The sequence below is a fragment of the Ascochyta rabiei genome, chromosome 1 (genome assembly GCF_004011695.2).
Source record: "Ascochyta rabiei chromosome 1, complete sequence".
In the NCBI taxonomy this organism is placed as follows: Eukaryota; Fungi; Ascomycota; class Dothideomycetes; order Pleosporales; family Didymellaceae; genus Ascochyta; species Ascochyta rabiei.
The window spans coordinates 2,492,496-2,506,846 of NC_082405.1; the positions used below are offsets into that span (position 1 = coordinate 2,492,496).

At 54.0% G+C, this 14,351-nt stretch overlaps 7 protein-coding genes across 7 annotated transcripts, besides 3 other annotated features; 4 read left to right on the forward strand and 3 right to left on the reverse strand.

Moving 5' to 3' along the window:
- Nucleotides 1-677: 677 nt before the first annotated feature.
- Nucleotides 678-1,686, forward strand: EKO05_0000737 (protein transport protein bos1; the record flags this gene model as incomplete). The annotated part of the gene is made up of 2 exons (XM_059635488.1): nt 678-1,142; nt 1,207-1,686. The coding sequence occupies 2 exons, from the start codon at nt 678-680 to the stop codon at nt 1,684-1,686; spliced, it is 945 nt and encodes a 314-aa protein (XP_059491471.1).
- A 694-nt stretch (nt 1,687-2,380) lies between these two features.
- On the reverse strand, nt 2,381-3,220 carry EKO05_0000738 (uncharacterized protein; the record flags this gene model as incomplete). Its single annotated transcript, XM_038944782.1, has 1 exon — nt 2,381-3,220. The coding sequence occupies one exon, from the start codon at nt 3,218-3,220 to the stop codon at nt 2,381-2,383; it is 840 nt and encodes a 279-aa protein (XP_038803282.1).
- A 2,148-nt stretch (nt 3,221-5,368) lies between these two features.
- On the forward strand, nt 5,369-7,234 carry EKO05_0000739 (uncharacterized protein; the record flags this gene model as incomplete). Its single annotated transcript, XM_038936678.1, has 4 exons — nt 5,369-5,562; nt 5,631-6,456; nt 6,513-6,696; nt 6,774-7,234. 4 exons carry the CDS (start codon nt 5,369-5,371, stop codon nt 7,232-7,234), a joined length of 1,665 nt encoding a protein of 554 aa, XP_038803283.1.
- Nucleotides 7,075-7,162: a tandem repeat.
- A 103-nt stretch (nt 7,235-7,337) lies between the features above and the next one.
- On the reverse strand, nt 7,338-8,777 carry EKO05_0000740 (uncharacterized protein; the record flags this gene model as incomplete). Its single annotated transcript, XM_038944783.1, has 1 exon — nt 7,338-8,777. The coding sequence occupies one exon, from the start codon at nt 8,775-8,777 to the stop codon at nt 7,338-7,340; it is 1,440 nt and encodes a 479-aa protein (XP_038803284.1).
- Nucleotides 8,778-9,158: 381 nt separating this feature from the next.
- Nucleotides 9,159-11,497, reverse strand: EKO05_0000741 (uncharacterized protein; the record flags this gene model as incomplete). Its single annotated transcript, XM_038937053.1, has 2 exons — nt 9,159-10,725; nt 10,782-11,497. The coding sequence occupies 2 exons, from the start codon at nt 11,495-11,497 to the stop codon at nt 9,159-9,161; spliced, it is 2,283 nt and encodes a 760-aa protein (XP_038803285.1).
- A 1-nt stretch (nt 11,498) lies between these two features.
- Nucleotides 11,499-11,539: a tandem repeat.
- Nucleotides 11,540-11,636: 97 nt separating this feature from the next.
- Nucleotides 11,637-11,671: a tandem repeat.
- A 94-nt stretch (nt 11,672-11,765) lies between these two features.
- On the forward strand, nt 11,766-12,470 carry EKO05_0000742 (uncharacterized protein; the record flags this gene model as incomplete). Its single annotated transcript, XM_059635489.1, has 2 exons — nt 11,766-11,777; nt 11,841-12,470. 2 exons carry the CDS (start codon nt 11,766-11,768, stop codon nt 12,468-12,470), a joined length of 642 nt encoding a protein of 213 aa, XP_059491472.1.
- A 184-nt stretch (nt 12,471-12,654) lies between these two features.
- On the forward strand, nt 12,655-14,314 carry EKO05_0000743 (Putative ATP-dependent helicase IRC3; the record flags this gene model as incomplete). Its single annotated transcript, XM_038936919.2, has 2 exons — nt 12,655-12,950; nt 13,000-14,314. The coding sequence occupies 2 exons, from the start codon at nt 12,655-12,657 to the stop codon at nt 14,312-14,314; spliced, it is 1,611 nt and encodes a 536-aa protein (XP_038803286.2).
- Nucleotides 14,315-14,351: the final 37 nt, after the last annotated feature.

A 14,351-nucleotide genomic window follows, 5' to 3' on the forward strand; every position in this document is an offset into this window, starting at 1 on the left:
AATGAATAAAGGAGTAGCCTTGGCCTATATGACACGGAACTCAAAACTTTGGTACACGGTGAAGGTGGGATCAATGTCTTCAAGGACCACAAGATTCGTGCAAAAATTCTGTACTTTTCTTGAGCTGTCAGCGAAAATCAACACGTTATCGTTCAAACCTACTCTCAAGGATGCAGCCCGTGGTGATACTCATAGCTTCTGGGTGAGATGCTGTCTATCGAACAGAGCACTGAAAGGCAGCTCTTTCACGCATACCAGACAGACACGAGATCTGGTCACATATGTGACGCACAAATCATGCCCGTGAAAGGCCGACCCCGTAACGTATGTACTCAGGCACCTTTTGATCTTATTTGATCTTGTCGATAGTGCAGTCATTATCATTCTTGCGTCTGTGAGCAGACCCGAGTCCAGAGTAGCACAGTTTGTTCGATTGGTGACTTCGAGGTTATGACCAACGATGTACGAGACAACGTAGATTCTAGGCTAAGAGGGTATAAGATTGGACCCTCATCAACGCAGTGTCTATTAAAGGAAAGTTGTCTCCTTCTGATGCCTCAGTGGAGTGTGTCAGCAAGCTTGTGTTTACGCAGATGAAAGTGTGGTGCTAAATCAAAGCCAAATCAGGCCTAGCCTATTCGAGCTGTTCACCGAGCGTGGAACCTCGCGATGATGCAATGTGTCAACACAGAAACTCTGCCTACAAGGCTGCCGCAACGCGCAAAGAACAGCATAGAAGTCCTAGCAGTTCAGCTTTTTCTGAATATAACAAAGACTCTAAGCGGTCTGTTTGCGCAAAGCTCGCACAATGGTTTGTCTGGCCTATTACTTCTGTACTGGTATATAGCTCACACAAAACACAGAACGCCCTCTTCAACTCTGCCCTGCGGCAATCCACATCGATTCGCAAAGATTTAGACCAGTTTGCTGATAGCGCATCGCCCTCGCCTCAGCTACAAGCCCAACTCAATGCCTCCTTAGCAACCTTCACACGCACCGTCGACGACTATGGCAAGCTTGCAAAGCAGGAACCAGTGCAGACAAAACAGGAAAAGGCCTTCGAGAGACTGAAAAACTTCCGGGCCGAGCTTGAGGAATACAGGGAAAGCTTCAAGCGGATAAAGAGCGCAAACGAAGACGTTGTATGCTTGGCCCGTCACACTCGAATTGTTATGGCAAGCGCAGCAATGCTAACAGCGGACCCAGCGAACAACAGAGGCGCGAACGGAGCTACTTGGCCGGCGCCCGCACCATACCGCTACACCAGAAAATCCCTACGCGCAATCGAACATCAACGCCAGCGCACACTCTGCCTTTGCGCCATCACAGCCCTTTAACCCCAACGCACCCTACCGACCAAACCCATATTCAGCTGGTGCGTCACAAGGAGGCGACTACGATAGGGAAGGTCATGTGCTGCGCGAGAACACGTTCTTCAATCAAACATCGAATCAGTTGGACGAGTTTCTTGACCGAGGACGATCAGTGCTGGGCGATCTGGGACAGCAGAGAGAGATGCTCAAGGGCACACAGAAGAGGCTCTATAGTGTGGCAAATACACTAGGCATCAGCGGTGACACAATCCGCATGGTCGAGCGAAGAGCGAAGCAGGATAAGTGGATATTCTACGGTGGCGTAGTTGTCTTCTTCCTATTCTGCTGGCTGGTGATACACTACCTGCGATGAAGAACAAAAAGCAACTGAACAGATGGACTATGTACATCTCAAGCCTAGTCAAGTGAAAGGGCGCATCTGTAAATGTTGTCAAAGTTAGCGAGGCGTATGGCGCATGGATGTCGACACGACAGCAAACGAAGGTATTCCTCTGTGAGGCACAAGCGTCACGGATCACATTCACATCGATATACGAAGTCGAGCACAACTGATGTAAGTATAAGTTTTGTCGTTACCACGTCCAAGGTTTGTGTGACTGACCATAACGTGCCAGGTACGCTATTGCATCCATCATTGGTGTGAGAGTTGTATTCAGCCCTTATTCCTCGATGATCGACAACAGGTATTCGAGCAGCACTATATATTGTCATCCTTCATGAAGCAGCGGTGATGCACACTGATGAAAAGAGTATAGAACGCAGCGGACCCACATATCATCAATAAGCTTCCACAGGTACAAGAGTCTGTTTGGAGTGAGATAGAAGCCGAAAGCTTCAGAGAATGGTTGCCTGCTTGTGTTCCTCTCCCAATCTCTGCAGTGAGGACCTGAGTCTTCATCGCCATCTATGCACGAAAACATTTCGAGATTAACACTCGGTCACCTCTCCATAGCAAAACAGCGTCAAAAAAATCTTCCTCTGTCTGCGTCTCACTACTGTCATTAAGGATCGAACGCTGCCATCGATAATGTGCAGTCGCAGAGCCTTTATTGACGATATCGTATATCGTCCATATCGCGCCTCAGTCTGTTCAGCTCGAATGCGTGCATTTGCTGTTGCAGGTGGAGCCCAGCCACCCCGTGTCTTGGAGAGATCATCGGAGTGTTGTAAACCGTGCGTGGGTACGGCGGTATGTCGACCGTGAATGGTCTCCGTAACGGGGGTACCGACAACCTTCGCGGAGGTAAGTCGTGAGGAGCGATCACCTGAAGTTGGTCTCGGCCGCGGCCATGGTCATGGCGGTTCATTTCGTTGAAGAACCTGAGCATGTCCATGATCCATGAGTGGTGCGGGCCAGGCCTTCGCCATTCTTCGAACAGTGGAGGACCAAGCTTTGCAATTCGCCCGAACGCATCGTTCAGTCTGTCATCAGAAACAAGGCTCTCTAGTTGTTGAAGTGCGAGACACCACTCGGTTAATAGGAACGACTTTTCTCCGTCGAGGATATTACTCTCTGCCCTGACAAAGAATCGCAACAGGACCCCAGCGAGCTCCTTTGAGCCCAAGCGACGTGCTACAAAGCAGAATGTCAGAAATCTCGATCGGCTGCGATACAGGCCTTGGCTTCCGTTCGAATCCAGATCCTTTGCTAACGCCCTCTTCATTATGTTCATCAGTTGATCTTCGCGAGCATCACCGAAATGGTGCGATGCTCTTGAGAGAGACAAGCTATTTAATTCTTCCAATCCTTGCCTGATGTCTGATTCCGAGAGATAGATCTCACGACTTCGCAGCTCGTGGGTGATGTAGTTGATAATGTCGCCGTTGTCAATTTCGTCCACCCAATCATTCCAATCCTCGTATCCCGACAAGCGCGACGAAGGCATCTCGTGACCTTTGCCAACAATTGTTTCAGTTGATTGATATCAACAGTTTGTTCCGTACTTGCGGGAAAAAGGGGCGAGAGGCAGGTCTCAGGCTTTTAATGGTGACAGCTTGAAACTGATGCGGTAGGTAGGGTTGGAAGCGTCAAGTTGTGTTTACTCAAGCTTACAAGAAGACCGAAAATGGAAATTCGCAGCATACAGATTCTATATGCTTCCTCACTGATCAGCCGGGCTATTTTGCAGAGAACTTGGGTGTCACCGCCTTGGGTTTTTGAGTCGGTTGCACCAAAAAGTTTGCTCTCTGCAACCGGTGTGCACTTTCAGATTACAAGCTGGGTGGATCAAACCAAGTTTTGTCCCACGTTTGTTTGTGGCCAGAGCCATGCCAGCCAGGTCACTGCCATGGCCTCCTGATCATAAGAACAATGTTATTTGCCAAGGATAACAGCAACCCGTGATCCCCGGTAAGTACCACTCTGACACAATGTCTTATCGGTTTTGTTGTGATGATCATCTAGTACTTGACTCCAAAGTTTGAGTGTGTCCCAAATGAACACGTTCCACAGTGAGTGGCTCCTGTGGAACTCCTCTGTCCATGACAAGCGTCATTGCATAGCCTAGAACTGAATAGTATCTATGAAATTGCTGACCTTTGGACTCACAAACGAGATTCGATGCAGTCTCAAAGACGTTACTTCTGGCTAGGGAAGACCATAAACAAGATTCTCAGGGCCACGTTCGCAAACGCATAGTAAGCCATCCAGCTTCACTTAGATGTTAAAAAACACTAATATATAGCTTCCTAGCAGGCGAGGCGGTGAACAGGGAAATTTTGGGCTTGTCATCTGCCAGTGACCTAGTTCTGTGCAACAGGCCACCCACAGGCTCAATGAAGACAGACAAGATTGCGTAAAAAAAAACACGAGCTATCATGCGATATGTGATAGACAGCGGTGTACAATGTTTTGCATTAGTCTTGGGCTGTCGCCAACACGCGTATGCGTATCAAACACACACAAGTACCAGCGGTCAGTCACGTCACGCATCACTCAATTGTCACCGGACTATAACATGTGCTACGAAAAAGCTCGTATCTACCAATGATTTTCCTGCTTTTGAGCAAACCTCCGATGCAGAGGCTCAGCTGGCATCGGCCACCATAACTGGTGCAGATGCACGTCCAGGCCGATCGATCTGTCACCGATTCCACTGAAGTAGTAACGTGATAATCACATGGATGAGTGCCACGCAAGTGCCCACTCGAAAGTGACTGGAAGGCGCCCTACGAAAAGAGGAGTCTCAGCTGGTCGAGCGTCCATCACCAGCCTCGCTGACTACGCTGAGTTACTCAAAGCCTTATTCGGACACGCCGACGACTACTGTAAGTTGCAACGGTCTCACACGGACACTTCGAGTAGCACTGAAGTTCATCGTTGAAGTCAGCTGTGCAGACAAATCGCTCTGTCCGGCATCATATTTGTGTATGGCACAGCGCAGGCTCGAAGTCTTCTTGATACACCAACGACCTAAAAGGTCTCTTTCCCAGTAACTATATATCTCATTGATGACGTTAGTATTGATAGTTGAGGATGTCTTGAACTAAGTGTCGAACCATCAACTCACAACGTGCTTTCCTTTCCCCAGACAGACTTCGCCTTGTAGACTGCAATCCCCACCCCGAACCGCAAGCCAGTATGTCATCTCGATATCAGCTGGCATACATAAGATTGATATTGACAAGATGCCGCATGTGGTCTGCCAGTGAAACAATCAAGAAAAAATCCATTACAGCAGCTTGTATCTCCGAACACATCAGCCCTTCCCACCACTTCCAAAACACCTAGTATCAATAACGAGAACGTCTAGCGAATTCCCATTGCCACTTCGAGAACAGCTCTCGTACGTCTGAGAGATCACATCCGGCTAAACGGGATCTCGGGCCTAGTTTCCAACGTCAGACAGCTGTAAACATATCTGACATTGCCGCCCTTTGGTATCGGACGCCCTTTAAACAGTGAACTCTGCTGACGAGGAGAATACCTAGCCTACTATATCACACACTTCCTTGCCACCACAAATGTCAATCCTGCATCGGCGTTGAACAAAAAAACCAACGAAACGCAAGTAATCTGGTCAAAGTGGTAGAAAATGGCGTCGCATGTTGCACAGCCAAAAGCCTTTACATTCCAGCATGCAGAGCTTGGTGAAATGACGGGGTTGATAACACCAGACAACGTCGTCCAGTTCCGAGCGATTCCATACGCCACGATCCCAGCACGTTTCAAACAGTCGATTCCTCTCAACGACCTCGGACATACAAACAGACGGTTCACAGAGCACGGGTACGTAACCCCTCCCAACCCAGATGCACAGACAGATGCACTGACTTCCGTCTCCCGCACCCGTGCAGCTTCGCCTGCCCACAGACATTCCCGGATCGCGCAGCAGACGGGGGGCGGTTTGTGAACGAGGGCTCGCCCCCGCCATCGGACGAATTTCATTGCCTCGTTCTCCACGTCAATGTACCGCTCGTGGCTCTCCAGCACCCGCCGCGCGCTCGCTTACCCGTCCTGCTCTACATTCACGGCGGCGGCTTCGTCCTCGGCGCTATCGACGAGCAGCACAACACCGCGCTGTTGGTCGAGCAGTCGCTTCTCGATGCCCGCCCCGTCGTCGGCGTCGCTATCCAGTACCGGCTCGGCGCGCTGGGGTATCTGCACGTCCCTGAGCGCGGCGGCGCGAATCTAGCGCTCAACGACCAGCGGAATGCGCTCGTGTGGGTTCAGAGGTTCGTCGGCGGGTTTGGAGGGGACAGGGAGGCGGTGACGGTGTTTGGCGAGTCGGCGGGCGCGGTGTCGATTTGTGCGCATTTGCTGTCTGAGCCGCCGGAGCTGGGCCCGCTGTTTCGCAGGGCGGTGGTCATGTCTGGGGTGATTGGGCCCGTGACGGCGCCGGTGGGGGTTGGAGAGGCGGAGGGGCAGTACGAGGCGCTGTTGGAGATTCTCGGTATTCACGAGGAAGGGGAGGCTGGGTTGGAGAGGCTGAGGGGGGTAGATGTAGAGCAGCTTGTTGCTGCGACGTCGGCGCTCACAGAGGATGGCTCCATGTTGCTCTCTGTGCGAGATCGAGCGTGGTTTGGCGAGGACGCGGAGACGGTTACTTGGGACAGAATTCCGGAGCTCATTGGGAAGTGCGAGTGGGTTGATGCTATCGTTCTGGGGACGACTAGCTTCGAGGTAAGCCCTGCACTCCCATCTTCACTTGATGAAAGCGACATCTCTCACGCAGATAGGGCACCATGACGGCAACCCGCTACGCTTCCATCACCCCCTCCGCCTTCCTCTCCAGCATCGAAGCCCAACTCGGCGCTCCCGCAGCGTCGACCATAAGCCGCGCATATGGCATCACGGCCTCGATGGACCAGAATCTCTTCCTGACAAGCATGCTCCGCTGGGTCGGCGACGCGCTCTTCGACGGTACATCCCCCCCCGACTCCTCTACTATCGCATCACCCCAAGCAACTGAGTCGTCCACACCGACTAACACCCCGCAGCACCAACCCACATGCTAGCCCGCCACCTCAGCACCCAGACCAGCAAGCGCATCTACCGCTACCTCTTCGACGTCCGCAACCCCTTCCCAAACAACGCTCTCTACCAGCAACCGCACCACTGGGTAGATGTGTATTTCGTCTTCAAAGCGCACCAGTTCCGCTTCCCGTCCCAACGACTCAAGGACATCTCCACGCGGCACGCGCAGCTGTGGATTGCGTTTGCGAATGGAGAGCAGCCGTGGGCGGAATACAAGTACACTGGTTGCGGGGAGGAGAGGGTCATGGTGGCGGATGAGCGCGAGGGGTGGGTAGAGAGGAGTGTGGAGCGTGTGGAGCGGGATTTGGAGTGGGGATGGGGGAGGTGCGAGATGTTGGTGCAGGGGTGGGAGGAAGCGGGAATGAAGGGAAAGGGGATCAATCCGTTGCATCTTGAGGTCTTGAAGGGGACAAAGGCTGTTTGAGAATTGAAATAGATGAACGAGCAGATTGTTTGTTCATGAGAGAATTTTTTTTTGCTTGGAAGAATGACAGGGGTGTGCGGTACGTTTGACTTGGATCATGCCCTCACCCGGGGAAAGGGTATGTGGCAGGGCTTTTGTACCCGTTCTTACCCACAGCGCGGACGCCGAAGATCACGTTGTCCTTGCTGAGCGGGAGAACGATGCTTCCCACCTTCCCAACGTCCAACATGTGCGTCCACAACGGCGCAATGACCGGCCTCCATACGACCTCATACGACTTTACGTTTGGATCGTCACTCACAATCCACTTGAGCCTGGTGTCGTTGTCGAGCACAGTAGTATCCACAGTGAGGTTGCGTGGCCAACCCGGTGCCTCGCTCATGCTCCATAGCGTAGCCAAATTTACCTTGCCAACGCGTGCAGTGAAGTCGAAGTCGACGAATTCAATCAAGTCTCCGTACACAGTGCCGTTCTCGGTGCGCACGTCCTGGTGCTGGTGCGCAAAGTTCTCATTCGGCTCGGTGTATCGAATCGCAGGGTATCCTGCTGCAAGGAAGGGCGAATGGTCGCCTCCGCGCAGGAAGCGGTCTAATCGGTAGATGATGGCAACGTTCATGCCCGTTGCTGAGTTGGCGGCTACTTCAGCAGAGAAGCGCGCCAGCTCACGCGCTGGGCTGTCGTTCTCGCCACCGATTTGCAGGCGGCGGGCTGCAACTGTTGCGTTTTCATAGCTTGGAGGGCCTTGTGCAAAGGCGCGAATTGTGAAGGGATCTTTCTGTCCGCGATCACCGGTTGATGAACCAACAATGTCACAGTTCAACATGCCCTCAACGTTAACAGACGCATTGCGAAGCGTGTTGGCGAAGAAAGTGCTGCCGTAGAGGTTCTGCTCCTCGCCAGCAACGGCACCGAGGATGATGGTCGAACGTGGCTGACGGGTAGCAAGGATGCGCGCGAGTTCCATGGCAATGGCTACGCCTGATGCGTCATCGTTGGCGCCGGGGGCGTCGGCTTCGTAGTTCAGGACGTCGGTGACGCGGCTGTCGTAGTGGCCAGTCATGATGTACACTTTGTCAGGAGTTTCACTGCCTTTGATTGTTGCTAGGATGTTGGAGATCTTGACAGGGAAGGGGATCCGGGAGGCTACGCCTTGGGTGTAGCTGGGGACCGTGACGGTCATGCGACCTGAGCTTTCGTTGGCGTACTTTCTCATCTCTGATGCGATCCAGTCTCTTGCTGCACCGATGCCGCGTGTGGTGCTGTTTTGTGTACTGAGAGTGTGGCGGGTGCCAAAGGACACCAACTTGGTGATGGTGTTCTCAATGTTCTCAGGGCTGAGCTCGTCTAGCATCGCCTTGAGATCGTCGTCAGGCTTCTGTGGCACAAGCTCAGTGCCGACGGTAGACGGAGGCCATGCTGCGTTCGCACAGCTGGTGTAGCTCATGTCATTGACAGCGACTGGCGGCGGCAAATCACGTTCGTGGACATCATGAGCGCATGCCGTCGCAAGGATGGTGCTCAAAACAGCTGTAGAGAAATGCATGATGTGTGTTGGACAAACGAGAGCTTACAGAATGAACAAGACCATGCTCAGCTACCTTTATCAAGATACGTAACGACGGTAGCAGGATGTCAAGACGGGAACGGTGGATGGCGGACATGCGTCACCGACAAAATTGTGTAGTGAACTTCCTCTCCCAGTTAGACTGACGCACTTTTATCTGGGGTGTTCGTTCGCTAGAAAACCTCCGCGGCTCGGCACCTGTAGTCTACCGGGTTGTATCGTGGGTTTGTAATGTGGACAAGGTAGGTCGTTACCTCATTAGGCAGGTAGATAGCGGGACGACGTCAACAACAACATTGGCAGCTGTCGCGTCAAAGACCGAACTTCGGATTGGTGAATCTCATAGTTGAGGAGACATGTTCATGTCTCCCAATCCATGGCATCAGAAAGATTAGGGTTTTGCGCAATCTCTGTGTTCTCAACCGACTGCGCCGGCACGTCTGCATCTAGATTGTCATCAGTGCCAGATGGGTCAGACCTTGAAGCGTCGTCGGGAATACCAAAGGCAGTGCTTTGCATAGCTGCATAGGCTCTCGGGTCGCGGGTGCGCAATTCCACCACTCCTGTCATTCTTTGCCTCGGCCGTTGTGCAACTTGGGAGGAGGTCGAAGATGCATCAGAATCTCCTGCAGATGCGTCACCAGCATTGCCCAACCGCCTTGGACGGATGTTAGGAGATGCTTTGCGTGGCTTACGGTTGGCAACAAATCTGGCAGATGGGACTGGAGTGTGGAACTCTGCCCATGTAGCCTGGTACTCGGTCCATTTGCGCCAGTCATCGGCGCTCGTAGTGATGTTTCCCTGATCAGAAACACTTTCGTCCTCGGACGCGTCCCCGACCGGCGATTTCCTGTTTATGTAAGTAGAGAGGCCAAGGAGATTGCAAAGCGCCTCTTCCTCTTGCCGACTGGCTTCCTGGTCAAAATGCTCAAGCGACCGAAAGTCTTGTATATGGTTTTGGTCTGCTTCTCCAGGTGCGATGCTCATGTTCCCATCTGTCGTAACCAAATTCGGGTGTTGTACATGTTCTGTAAAGTCGTCTTTCATTTCGTCAGAGGGAGCAGAATCATATTCTGATCCAACATCATCGGTCTCAAGCTCGGTGTCTGGATTGGAGAGCGAGAGGTGTTCCATGGGTAATGGAGTTCCACTGCGAGCAGCTCGTTGTCTGAAGGCCTCGTCACCGTCCGTGTCTGTAGCGGGACCAGAAGCATGTGCATCATTAGCAGGTGGTGCAGCCACGGCGTCGTACAGCCCAAGGATTTGCTCGGCTTGTTCCCACGAGATTTCACGTTGCTTGATCTTGAACCTCGTAGTCCGTTGCTCATCAAACACTCGCACGTTGCAGCGCCTGGCAACACCGGTCCACCGCGAACGTGCGTTCCTCTTCAGGCCAAGTACATCAATCGCTGACAGCACGTCTCGTGTCTTTACGAGTGGCATCACGCCTTTTTTGGTGCGACGACGTTGGGAGCGAAGACGCGAGGTGGCTTGCATGATGGCAGCCTGCATCAGGCGTTTCGTCACCGAGACGGCGAGGGTGTGGAAGTCGTTGAAGGCTGTGCGCAGTATTGAGGGCTCTGGGACTTGCTCGGAGGCATACGCAGACCAATGGGGCCACGGCGAGGGTATGTCGGCAGAGCGGTTCATGAACAAGATCTTGGACAGTGAGAGCATGTTTTCAGCATGCAGCAAGGCGGCTTGTGGGATGGCGTGTACTATCGGTGGAGCTGTGGAGACGGCCAGCTCAGCGGGTTGCTCTTGCGCTCCCTCTACGTTTGGTGTCTGGGGGGTCAGGTCTATGTGGCGGGTGTCTTGGTGGAGAGACTTGTACTGGCAGACGACTTTCTTCTTCACGTGTGCACAATTGCCGCAGGGTACATTTCGGTCGCAGCGTATCTTGTGAAGCTTGCAACGCACGCAGGAGCTGCGGGTGGGTTAGCGTGTGTATCGCTCGTCGGCCGGGGTGTCAGGTGAGCATACCCTGCAATGCCCGGCCCTGCGCGCGGAGTGCCAGGCTCAGCTGGCGTTGTTGGACGAGTCGAAGCAGCGCGAGAAGGGCGGTTGATGGCGGCCTCGATGTCCTGGGCGAGGGCGGGCGTGATGAGCCAGTAGTGTCCGTAGCGCTCCTGCTCCTGCGCCACTTCGAACTGTTCCTGGTACCAGGCCAGTGCGTCAGCCACCACGTCGAGCTCTTCTGCGCACGCGTGGCCGAGCTCGATTGCTGCAGGAACGTCGCGCATGGTGAGGCCGAGGTTCTGTTGCTTGGTGGCCGCATCACCGAGCAGGAGCAGCAGCTCGCGTGTCTCGGTGGGGCTCTTGGTGCCAATGGCGCGTGCCACGCCCGGGACGTCGTCGCGGCCGAGTCGCTCGAGGGCTGCAAACAGGGTGGCCTGCTCCTGGGCGGACCAGACGGAGGCGCCGTACTGTGTGCTGTAGTGCTGCACGCCCTCGGCGGGCTCGAAGCGGGCCGCTGCACGGCTCACATGCTCGTTGAAGAGCACGCGGTAGGCGTCGTTGTACTTGCCCTCGAGGGGGTATTTGCGCACACGCGAACGTTCGACCGACTCGGTTCGGCGTCGCTTGCGCGGGGTCGCTGGAGTGTGCGATCTCGACGGTCCGCGCGATGACGCACGAGAGTCCGGTGGTGTCTCGTTGTCGCTGGAACGCGGGTGGGACGACTCGTCTGCTGAGCTCATCGTGGCTGCTGGGTGGTGGTGGGGGTAGAGGTCGAGGTCGTGTGCTCGCCGGGGAACACGGCAGCCGGGAGCACGTCCGAGTGGGGCAGCGTTTGCGTGGTGAAGATGAAGACAGCCATGGTCTCGGTGGTGAAGGGACGCAGCAGGCACAGGCACAGGCTCGGCACAGGCACAAACCGAAGTTTTGGTGGGGCCGTGGACCCTGGCCTGGACTGGAGACTGGACATGCCTCGGCGGGTGGCGTCATGGAGCGCGTCGAACAGGCAGCATGGCGACCGTGGTTCGCTCCTTTGCTGCACAACTCCATGTTTCGCCGTGTCGGTCGCGCGCTGACACTCTGCAGGCAGCCGAGCCTTGCGTCTGTTCACACACCCATCAGACACGCGTCAAGAACACGTGCACCACTTGCTGTTGCCGCTCCCCTTCCTCCATCACCACCGCCACCACCTTCACCACCTTCATCACCTTCACCACCTTCATCACCTTCACCACCTTCATCACCTTCACCACCTTCATCACCTTCACCACCTTCATCACCTTCATCACCTTCATCACCTTCACCACCTTCATCACCTTCACCACCTTCATCACCTTCACCACCTTCATCACCTTCACCACCGCCACCACCTTCACCACCTTCATCACCTTCACCACCTTCATCACCTTCACCACCTTCATCACCTTCACCACCTTCATCACCTTCACCACCTTCATCACCTTCACCACCTTCATCACCTTCACCACCTTCATCACCTTCATCACCTTCACCACCTTCATCACCTTCACCACCTTCACCACCTTCATCACCTTCACCACCTTCATCACCTTCATCACCTTCACCACCTTCACCACCTTCACCACCACCACCACCACCATCACCACCAATTACTGTCGCGCCTCCCAAGATACAACTGCGCGAGTACCAGGAAGAATGCATCCAGGCCGTCCTCTCCTACCTGCATGCGGGCCATAAGCGCCTCGGTATCTCCCTGGCCACAGGGTCCGGCAAGACCGTCATCTTCACCCACCTCATCGACCGCATACCTGCCGTCGACGATGCCAGCCAAACCCTCATCCTCGCCCACCGACGCGAGCTGGTAGAGCAAGCTGCACGTCACTGCACCCTCGCCTACCCTGACAAGCATGTCGACATCGAGATGGGCAGCAACTGCGCTTCCGGTGCAGCAGACATAACCATTGCCTCGATACAGAGCATCACCTCTGGCGACAGGTTGCGCAAGTTTGATCCATCACGCTACAAACTGGTGCTTGTCGACGAGGCACATCACATCGTCAGTCCAACCTACCTCGATGTCTTGGAGCACTTTGGTCTGCGCCATGCCTCGGACTGGAGCAGAGGCAATGTGCCCGCTCTCGTCGGCGTGTCTGCAACCTTCTCTCGTTTCGACGGCAGAAAGCTGGGTGCTGTCATCGACCACATCGTTTACCATCGGTGCGTCCATCACACGCCTCTTGCCAGGAGACCCTGCTTACGCGAACAGCGACTATGTGGACATGATCGAAGAGAATTGGCTTTCCGATGTCGTCTTCACTACAGTCGAGACCAAGGCTGACCTGACCAGAGTGGGCTCGAACGCGAATGGCGATTTTCAAGCAGCAGCTCTGTCCAAAGTCATAAATACAACAGAGACCAACGAGCTTGTTGTCAAAACCTGGTCAGCGAAGGCGAAAGCTCGCTGCTCAACGCTCATCTTCTGCGTTGACTTGAGTCACGTCACAAACCTAACTCACAAGTTCCGGGAGTATGGCATCGATGCGCAATTCGTGACCGGCGACACACCGCCCAAAATCCGCAGCGCCAGAATAGACGCCTTCCGAAATGGAGACTTCCCCGTGCTTCTCAACTGTGGAGTCTTCACCGAGGGCACTGACATTCCAAACATCGATTGTGTGCTTCTCGCGCGCCCGACAAAATCGCGCAACCTGCTTGTACAGATGATCGGACGAGGCATGCGTTTGCACAAGGGCAAAGAGAATTGTCACATCATCGACATGGTTGCTGCACTAAGTACTGGCGTCGTGTCCACGCCGACGCTGTTCGGTCTCGATCCTGGTGAGATAGTAGATGAAGCAGACACGAAGCGTATGGCTGAATTAAAAGAGAAAAAGGAGAGAAAGGAGACTGAGAAGCAGCACCAGCAGGAAACCACCGCACTGAAGCAACGGACTCTTTCAAGCAAGATGCCCGGTACCATCACCTTCACCGACTACGACTCTGTCCATGACCTCATCGCAGACACGTCTAGCGACCAGTACATTCGCAGACTCAGTCAATATGCTTGGGTTGGTGCTGGCGAAGGCAACTTCGTACTCACCACCAACAGCGGCAACTACATCATGATCGAGCCCTCTGGTACGGCGGAAGGTTGCTTCAAAGCCAAATACTACCGGAGGTTGCCTCGAAGTGAGACGATAAAGAGCCCCTATGCTGCTCCCCGAGTGATCGCTGAAGGCGAATCTTTCGAACATGTCGTCCATGCTGCCGACACATACGCCAAGGACGTCTTTGAGCATATCTGGATTGCAAAAAATATGCCATGGCGTAGGAGTCCTGCATCACAAGCCCAAGTTGACTTCCTAAACAAGACACGACCCAAAGAGGACCAGCTGAAGCCGCATGATCTTACCAAAGGTAAAGCAGGCGACATGATCACAAGAATCAAGCACGGGGTGAGAGGGCGATACGCCAGAGCTTCTTCGAAGCAGCGCGTTGAGACTCGAACCAAGGTGCGCGCTCAAACGCTGCAAGAGAAGCTTCAGGGTCAGGTCCGTGTAGGACCTCTTTCACACATCTGAAGCAGTGTGTAGTCATCCTCGGAGCTCATTCGAGGTT